General features: G+C 48.5%; 1 protein-coding gene across 1 annotated transcript; it reads left to right on the top strand.

Annotated features, from left to right (window-relative positions):
• Positions 1 to 1,844: 1,844 nt before the first annotated feature.
• EMWEY_00049930 (hypothetical protein, conserved) lies at positions 1,845 to 5,328 on the top strand (the record flags this gene model as incomplete). Its single annotated transcript, XM_013479541.1, has 5 exons — positions 1,845 to 2,253; positions 2,497 to 2,580; positions 3,062 to 3,849; positions 4,033 to 4,578; positions 4,981 to 5,328. 5 exons carry the CDS (start codon positions 1,845 to 1,847, stop codon positions 5,326 to 5,328), a joined length of 2,175 nt encoding a protein of 724 aa, XP_013334995.1.
• Between the last annotated feature and the right edge of the window lie 4,654 nt (positions 5,329 to 9,982).

The raw sequence follows: 9,982 nt of genomic DNA, 5'->3' as shown, positions 1-9,982 counted from the left end.
GCTGGTTTTGCTAGAGGTGTTACTGCTGCTGCTGCTGCGGTTCTGGTGTTGATGCTGCCGTAACAGCAATACTTGCTGCTGCTGCCGTACCTCAGCTAGCTGCTGCTGCAGCAGCAAACGTTCTTTCCTTAGACGTGCAGCACGACGATGTCCTTCTTCACGTAGTTGCTGCAGTTGCTGCCTTAACTTCTTCGTTATCCCCTTATCATCATCACTCTCCTGCTGCTGCTGCTGCTTCTGCTGCTGCTGCTTCGACCCAGCAGCAGCAGCAGCAGCAGCAGTGTCTTCCTCTTTAACAGGAGAGGAGAGCAGCGTATCAAGAGAGCCACGGAAGCAACGCAAGTTAACGCATGAATTCTGCTGCCTGCTGCTACTGTTGCTGCTGGGGCCCCCTTCCAGTGCATCATAGGGACCAGGAAGAAAAGGGTACGAATAGGGGGCCCCCCAATTCTTTGGGGGACCCCGAGACATACACCCGACAGAAGCAGCAGCAGCAGCAGAAGCATGGCTATCAATACTAGATCTTGCTGTGTACATACACTCCAATGATATATCTGAGGGAGCAGATCCCCCTGCAGAACCCTTCCCCGTCTTGTTGTTAGTTAAGGGGGGCCCCGCTTGGGGCCCCCTTGGGGCCCCCATGGGGCCCCTCGCAGCAGACGAGAGGGAAGGAAGAGCAGGAAGAGAAGTTGCCTCATTATTCATTGGGAGTTTCGCACACTCCATAGCTAATATAAAGGAGAAGAGGGAATATGCTGCTGCTGCTGCTGCTGCTGCTTCTCCCGTTGCTGCTGATGCTGCAGCAGCGCCTACTGAGAGTAACTGGGCCGCTGCTGCAGCTGCTGCTGGTGTCCTTATGCTAGCGACCTGCTGCAGCAGCTGCTGCTGCTTGTTTGTGCTGCAGCAGCCCGCAGTCGCTGCATCGGTTGTTGCAGTGTTGAGGTGTATATACGCCGGAGTGTAGGCGAGGGTTTATGAATGAAGACAGCAGAGGATGAAGAAAGAAGAAAAAGGGTTTATTAAAGTTTATTTATTACAATTGACAAATTAAAATTAAATAAAATAAATAAAGAAAATAGAAAAAGAAAGAAAGACGGGCCGTTGCCGCCTCCCGGCGGTCTGGTGGCGTGCATGTACACCCGAACCATCCGACCGTAAACCCTAAACCCTAAACCCTAAACCCTAAACCCTAATCCCTCGAAAATAAGGCAATAAGCACATAAAAATGCTTGAAAAACTCCAAATATCATTTATTTTCTATTTTTAATCTGAATTTTTCTCCTTTTTACCCTTTTACACCCCCCATAACACTGGACTACCATACACCCCTGCTGTCGGCAGCGGTTTAATAACGAACCCTACATAAGGATCTACGGCGAGGGCCCCCCCCTGGGGCCCCCCTCTTAATTTTCCTTCTTTTTATGGTATTATTACTTACATACAATATATTTGCATACAGAAGACTCAAAAATAGCTAAAATCCAACAAGAAAGGGCCCCCAAACCCTCCTTTGTAGCACACAGACAGCAGCACGGGGCCCCCATACATCGCTCTCCTTACAGCTTCAGGTGTACATACACCGCAAAGAGGGTACATTTTATATTTTGTTTTGTTTTTGTTTATATTTCTAATGCAAAAGAAGGAAGTACGATCTGTAGAGATCAGTAATAAGCCCTGCTGCAGCGACAGGAGACGCAGCAGCAGCAGCAGCGGCAGCGACAGCAGCAACAACAGCAGGAATATGACACCAACAGCAACAAGGGTCTCCTGCCTTCCTCGGCGTCAGTAGCAGAAACTGCAGCAACAACAGCAGCAGCAGAATTAACTTAAAAGGAGCCCAACCAATGGAGGTAGCAGCAGCAGCCGCAGAAGCAACAGCTTGCAACGCTGCTCTAGCAGCGGTACCCAAGGGCCCCCCCCGGGTTCACAGCTGGTGGGGAAGGGGCCCTCAATACATACCACCTTGCCATCCCCTCAACCTTCAGTTGAAGGGGCACCTTGGGGGGCCCAGTGATGGGGCCATTGGGGGGCCCCCAGAGGGGCCCCCCTGGGGAGATGTTAAGGAGTTAGATATCCCAGCAGTTGGCTTTGAGAGGCCAGTCTTCGTGACTACCCGTCCTGTTGCTGCTGCTGCTGCTGCTGCTGTCCCACCTGCTGCTACTTGTTCTGCTGCTGCTTCTAGTGAATCTACAGCAGCAGCAGCAGTAGCAGAAGCAGCAGCAGCAGCAGAGTTAGATAAAGGTGTTTTTGTGGGTACGTTAGTTACCCTCGTTCCTCCGGGGCCCCCCGTGGGTTCGGAGGGACCTCCTTCATCGAAGGGAGGCCCCGGGGGCCCCCCCAAAACAAGAGGGTACCCCAAGGGCCTCTCTAGAGGAAGCTGCATTTGCTGCTGCTGCAGGTACCCTAAAGAAGGTAGAACAGTGTGCCTATCTTACCAGGTTTGGTGCTTGGGGCCCCCCCTTGCTGCTGCTGAGGGGTCCCCCCTTGCTGCTGTAGAGGGGGCCCCCCGGGTGGAAAAGGGTTTACCTAAGGAGGGGCCCTGGAGCTTTAGAGAGCTGCAGCAGCACTTAGAGCAACAACGTAAGAGGCCCCCAGCTGCTGATGCTACTGTTGCTGTTGCTGCTATTGCTGCTGCTGCTCTTACTGCTGCTGTAACTGTTGCTGCTGCTGCTGCTGCTGCGGCTGCTAGTCGGGTATGGATTTGTCTCTCTTTCCAGCTGCAGCCTTCTCGATGTATTTGGTGCTGCTGTGCTGCTGCTGCTGCTGCTGCTGCCTCAGCTGCTGCTGCTGTGTCTCTTCTTGTTGCTGCTGTGGGAGGCGCTGCCCTCGGCCTTGGACTTAGTGCTGCGCTGCAGTATATGCTGCCAGGTACACCACAAACCCTAAACCCTAAACACTAAACCCTAAACCCTAAACCCTAAGAAATCTAATTACGTCTGCTGCTCTTTTTCTACAAGCCCACAACTACAAAAAGGATGAGAGTCTTATTATGGTAACAAGAAGGGTTTAGGGTTTAGGGTTTAGGGTTTAGGGTTTAGGGTTTGAGCTGTTGCTGCTGCAGGAGAAGAATGTTTGTTGCTGCTGAAGGCTGCAGCAGCACCACCTGGTTTAGTTAAGGATAACAGGCGTGGCAGAAGCTCGCCTACAACAGCAGCACCAGAAGCAACAGCAGCAACAGCAGCAACAGCAGCAGCAAGGGATTGGTGGCTGCTGCGTATGTGTCTCCATTACCAGACATCAATGGTCCCCTTATGTGTCCCTTTGTCTCTTTATAGAGACACATACCGTAGTCTCCTCTTCCCTCCTGCAGCAAAGGCAAACAGAGGGCAACGAACTGCAGCAGCAGCTGCTGCTGCAGCAGCAGCTGCTGCTGCTGCTTCTGGTGAAGGTGACAGCTCGCGATGCTGCTGCTGCAGCAGCGAAGAAGCATACAGCGGGGCAGACGACCCAGATACCGACACATGCAGCAGCAGCAGTAGCAGCAACTGCAGCAACTGCATCAACAACCGTTGGGACGGCACCACAGCGATCCCTAGCAGCAGCAGCAGCAGCAGCAGTAGCAGCCGCTGCAGCATATGCAGTACCTGCATAGAGAGGCGTAAGGCACGAGAAGGGCGAAGCTCTCGTCGTATTTTGTCTCTTCCTGCTGCCTTCGTATTCTTCAACCAGGAGGGGGCCCCTAAAGGGGCCCCCCACGACTACCATCAGGGGCCCCAGGAAGGGGCCCCTAAGAGGGCCCCTGAGGAGTCCCGTGAGGAGTACTCTTACGAGACCCCTCAGGACGACCAGCAGGGGGCCCCTAGGGGGCCCCCAGGGGGCCCCCTGAGTGTGTTAGAGGAGGGGTGTAGGGTAACACTTCAATTTGAGGTGTATATGCAGGTGTGTTGCTGCAGCAGGAGACAGTTGCTGCTTATTATTTTTTTTGTCTCCTTTATTGGCTGTACAGCTGTCTCCTTTTTTGCCTCTTACTGTCTCCTTTACTGTCTCCTTCCTTTTATTGTCTCCTTTTTTATTTAATTTATTTGTTTATAGGACGGACAACCTGTCCCCTTCCCCCTCTCCTTTGGGGGCCCCTGTGCCACGTCTAAGGGGCCCCCTCCCCACCAGTACACCTATACATACACCTTAGGAGAGGGGGCCCCTCTCTGCCTAGCAGCAGATCTTTGCCTTCGTACCCTTGACCTGAGGGGGGCCCCCTTTGACTTGTTTGTTCCTCCTCTTTGGGGTTCGGGTACCCTGGATGGCGGGGGACCCCTTGAGGGGGGCCTCCATGGGGGCCCCCATGGGGGACCCCATAGGGGCCCCCAAGCAAGCAGCGGTGCCTCTGCTCTTAGCTCGCCCCTGCTTCTTGGGAAGCCCCTTTATTTTAAGGGACTAAAGGTTATCTCTGTCTCCCCGCCGCATGCAAGCAGCAGCAGCAGCAGCAGCAGCACCAACACCAGCAGCAGCAGCAACAACAACAACAACAGCAGCAGCAGCAGCAGCAGCAGTTTATTGGAGAGTCAGCTACTAAGGAAGGAGGCGAATGCAAAGTTTGCGAAGGGGAAGATACATGCAGCTCTCCGACTGTACAGGCGTGTACGTGAGGGTTTAGGGTTTAGGGTTTAGGGTTTAGCAATTTGGGTTTAGGGTTTAGGGTTTAGGGTTTTGGCCTTTATCTGTTTGCTGTTTCTTCTTATTAGGCAGATGCTGTCTTAGGGGGGCCCCCCTTTGGGGGCCCCACAGGTACATGGGCACACACAACAATAAAAGTTAATGAGGCCCTTGCCTTTCTTAGGATAAGACGATACGAAGAAGCTCTTGCATGCGCTAATGAGGCAAGTTGCTGCTGCTGTTGCTGCTGCTGCTGCTGTTTCTGCTGCTGCTCTTGTATTTTTGTTGTTGCTGCTGCAAAAGTATCTATCCATAGGGGTGTATCCATCATCATCAGCAGCAGCAGCAGCAAGAGCAGCAGCACCCTGTGTGTGTATTTTTGTGTAGGCTTTGCTGCTGTCTCCTAACAGCAGCAAAGCAGCACATCGTAAGGCAAGGGCCCTTATTGGCCTCCATAGGTACAAGGAAGCAGCAGATATCTGTCTCCTTGCTGCAGCACAGCAGCAAGAAGAGACACCAGAGGCAGCAGCAACAGCAGCAGCTTTTCGTAATCTTTTAAACAAGCTGCAACACAAAAGAGCTGTATGGCAGCAGCAGCAGCAGCAGCAGCAGCAGCAGCAGCAGCAGCAGCAGCAGCAGCAAGAGCAGCAAGCGCGGCAACAAAGCGGCACGACGACCATACAACAGCAGCAGGAGCTGCAGCAGGAGCTGCAGCAGGAGCTGCAGCAAACCTAGCAACAGCAGCAGCAGCAGCTCGTTGCAGCAGTAGCAACTGAGTTATGCGTGCATCCTGCATATGGGCTGCATGCATGCAGCGCAGCAGCAGCATGCAGATGGGGCCGTCCCTCTATTGACGTGCAGCAAGAGGAGACACTTAACTGTCCCCTTAATTAAGTGTCTCCCTTACTAACTGTCTCTGTATTTATTCCTATTTAAGCAAAAGATGGGGCTGCATGCAGGCCGCTCTCCATGCTGCTGCTGCTGTTGCATGCAGCAGCAATATCTATTTCAATTCTTTAAAGACAACGCCGTAAACACTATCTAGGGTTTAGGGTTTAGGATTTTAGGGTTTAGGGTTTGAGGGTTTAGGGTTTGAGGGTTTAGGGTTTAAGGGTTAAGCAACATATAGAAACGCTATTTTTTTCTTTGCTGCTGCTGTAGTGGTGTATGCTGCACTCCTTGCTGCTGCTGCTGCTGCTGCTGCTGCTGCTGCGGTGTTGCATGAGTTGCTGCTTAGCTGCAGCAGCAAGAAGCTTAATATATGCATGCAGTGTGTATGCATGCATATGCATAGCCAATCATGGGTCTTATGCCTGTTAGAAGGGCAACCGTGCAGCAGCAGCAGCAGTAGCAGCAGTAGGACCAGGATCAGCAGCAGGAGCAGCAGCAGGAGCAGCAGCAAGATGTGGGGCAACACATCAGCAACGCAAGCAGCAAGAACTGCTGCAACACTTCAGCAGCAGAAACAGCAGCAGCAGGACAGCAGCAGCTGGAGCAGCAGCAGCAGATATAACTCGTGCTGCAGTGCAGCAAGATTCCTTTGCTGCTGCTGCTATTTACATTTAATTAAAAGCAGCAAAAATATTTTGCTGCTGCTGCTGTTGTTGCAGCAATAGCAATTATATATAGAAAGGAGGTTTACCTGCTGCTGCTGCTGTTGCTGCCTCCAGCAGCAGCAGCTGCTGCTGCATGCAGAGGCTCTCGCTGCAGCTGGGGCTGCAAAAGATAATAAATAATTAAATAAAATAAAAAAGAATAAATAAATTATTTATTCCCTTTTAATTTATTTAATTATTTATAAGCAAAAAAGGGAAAAAAGCAGAAAAACGCATGCAAGTTACGTCTGTCTTGCTGCTGCCGCTGCTGCTGCTGCAGCAGCAGCAGCAGCAGCAGCTGCTGCTGCTGCACGACGAACTACATGTAGCCACCACCCCACGGGCTGCTGCAAGACTAACCATTAAATAAATAAATTAATTATAATATTTTTTATTAAATGTTTAATATAAAGAAGAGAGTCAGTGGTTAACAAAGATATAATAAAGAAGTAGCTGCAGCGCGAGCAGCAGGAGCAGCAGCAGCAGCTGCAGCAGGAGCAGCAGCAGCAGCAGCAGCCGCTGTTGGCATACCTTGCGTAGACAGTCAATACAGCATAAATTTCCCCCGCAAAAATAGAGAAATACATTTTGCTGCTGTTGCTGCTGCTGTTGCTTCTAAGGAGTCTTCGGCGGTGCAGCAGCAGCAGCAGCAGTAGCAGCAGCATTGGCGCCCGTGGCAGCAGCAGCAGCAGCAGCAGTAGTACATATAAAGAGCCACTGCAGCAGCAGCAGCAGCTCTCTTTGCTGCCCTCTTTCCTCTCTTCCTATAAATATATCCTTATATACAATATTGAGGTGTATATACACCTCAATATTACCTCTTTATAAGCAGCGCATGCAAAAAAATCCTCTATCTCCATGTACACTGCACGCCGCAGCAGCACGCTAGCAGCAGCAGCAGCAGCAGCAGCTAATCGAAAGCTGCCTCTACACCCCAATTAAGTACCCTCAGGCTTACCTGCTTACAGCAGCGTGGTACCCTTGGGGGCCCCCCTAAGTATATTCATCAGGTGGGGGGCCCCTCGTGACGCCGCAGCTCAGCAGCAGTAGCAGCAACAGCAACAACAGCAACAACTGCGGCAGCAGCAGAAGCAACGATAACAGTAGCAGCAGCAACAGCAGCAGCGGCAGCGGCAGCAACAACAGCCACAGCCATTCAGCTGAGGCAGCATGCAGACGGAGCAGCACACTGCAGCAGCAGCAGCAGCAGCAACTGATCCATCAAGTTGAGCAGCAGCAGCAACAGCAGCAGCAGCAGCAGCAGCTCCGCTGCAACAGGTAGAACTCCCTTAGCAGGTCCTTGAATATTTTTGAACATCAACAGCAACAACAGCAGCAGCAGCAGCAACAGCAGCAGCCAAAGCAGCAGCAGCAGCAGCAGCAGCAGCAGCAGCAGCAACACCATCATCTGCTGCATCATCATCATCAGCATCTCCTTCCCCCCCAAATCATCATCACCATCACTAGCAGCAGGAACCGCAGCAGCAGCAGCAGCAGCAGCAGCAGCAGCAGGAGCAGCACTATCAGCTGCACCATCAGCATCAGCATCAGCAGCAGCAGCAGGAGCAGCAGGAGCAGCAGGAGCAGCAAATGGCGTATGCACAATCAATAAACTCTAAAGGCCCATCGGGTGTATCTATAGGAGGGTTTACACCACAAAGACAATTAAGAACAAGACCTGTTGATGGAGCTAAACCCTTATTTATTGTTAGATCTATTAAAGATCTAGAAATACTCGCGGTAGGGTTTAGGGTTTAGGGTTTAGGGTTTAGGGTTTAGGGTTTAGGGTTTTGAAGGGGAAGGTTTAAGGCTTATGTAGATGTATTTATTGTTAGATCTATTAAATATCTAGAAATACTCACCGTAGGGTTTAGGGTTTAGGGTTTAGGGTTTACTAGGGTTTAGGGTTTACTAGGGTTTACTAGGGTTTACTAGGGTTTAGGGTTTATTAGGGTTTAGGGTTTGCTAGGGTTTATTAGGGTTTAGGGTTTATTTTTAGGTCTATTAAGGATCATGATATATAGTAACAGTAGGGTTTAGGGTTTATTAGGGTTTGCTAGGGTTTTAGGGATAGCTAGGGTTTAGGGTTTAGGGTTTAGGGTTTAGGGTTTGCGTTGTTTGTCTCCTTATCTTGTGGTGTATAGGTGTCTCCTTTTGCATGCATGCATGCATAGTATATAAGTGTCTCCTTTTTAATTAATTTAATTAATTAATTAATTAATTAATTAATTAATTAATTAATTAATAAGTGTCTCCTTTTTTGTGTGCATGCATGCATGCATGCATGCAGGAGGAGGAAGGAGTACGACTAGATGCAGCATCATTAGGGTTTGTGTCTCCTGAGGGTTTATTTAAGGAGGAAGCAGCGCATGCAGGAGGAGGGCATGCGCATGCAGGAGGAGGGCATGCAGCCCCAAAGCCCCAACGCATGCATGCAATTGCTGTACCTCCTATACAAAAAGAAAAAAAAAAACAAACAATAAAAGATTTCTTTAGGCCTGAGCATTATATAAGAACAGAGACTAATAAAGATCTGTACGTCTCCTTCTTTTTTCTCTCCTTTTTTCTCTCCTTTTTTCTCTCCTTTTTGTCTCCCTTTTTTTTTGTCTCCTTTTTGTCTCCTTTTTATTTGTCTCCTTTTTATTTGTCTCCTTTTTGTTTGTCTCCTTTTTGTCTCCTTTATTGTCTCCTTTGTTGTCTCCTGATGGTAGTATATATGTATATGTATACATATACATATATATGTATATGTATATGTATACGTATATATGTATATGTATATGTATACATATATATGTATATGTATATGTATACGTATATATGTATATATGTATATATGTATATATGTATATATGTATATATGTATATGTATATAACATAAAAAGATAGCGAATAAAATAAATAAATAAGTAAATAAATAAATAAAATAACTAAATAAATAAATAAATAAATAAATAAATAAATAAATGTATATATATATGCATGCATGCAGAGTTAGTGGTACCTGATGGTAGTGTAGTACACTATGAGATGCTAGAAGAAGATGAACAATTTGTTGATTCATTAAATATTAGATTAAATAAAAATAATTTTATTAATGATAAACCTTCTTATATACCTGCAGATCCTAGTGCTAATTATTTTGCTGCTGCTGCTTCTTCTTCTGCTGCTGCTGCTGCTCCTGATGCTGCTGATGCTCCTGGTGGTGCTGCTGCTGCTGATGCTCCTTCTCCTGATGATCATAATGATCATGATCCTGCTGTTATAGCAGCAAAAGCTGCAGCAGCAGCAACAGGAGAAACAACAACAACAACAGCAGCAGCAGGAGCAGCAGCAACAGCAGCAGCAGGAGCAGCAGCAGGAGCAGGAGCAGCAGCAGCAGGAAATGAGGACAATAAGGGCATAAATTCTTCTAATAAACCTATAGTATCAATAGGATCAGGATCAAGTACAGCATCAGGATCAAGTACAGCAGCAGGAGCAGCAGCAACAGCAGCAACAGCAGCAGCAACAGCAGCAGGAGCAGCAGCAGCAGCACCAACATCTGGTCCCTTCCGTCTAGTTATAAATCCTTTATGTTTAATGAATAAATGTCTGTATTTATCAGACATTTCCTTTGTTAAGTTAATGGATTCATTAGAGAAAGCAGCGCATGCAAAAGGAGGCAATGAATTATCTATTTCTCCTGAGGAAGCAGCAAGAATTGCTACACAACAATTACATTTGGGGCTGCATGCAGTTATATATAGACAAGTACATGCAGTAAGTTATATATATATATATATATATATATT

Source organism: Eimeria maxima, genomic scaffold, assembly GCF_000499605.1.
Source record: "Eimeria maxima Weybridge genomic scaffold, Emw_scaff1208, whole genome shotgun sequence".
Lineage (NCBI taxonomy): Eukaryota > Apicomplexa > Conoidasida > Eucoccidiorida > Eimeriidae > Eimeria > Eimeria maxima.
Note: the sequence above shows the minus strand (reverse complement) of the source record. Positions and strands in the feature narration are given on the sequence as shown.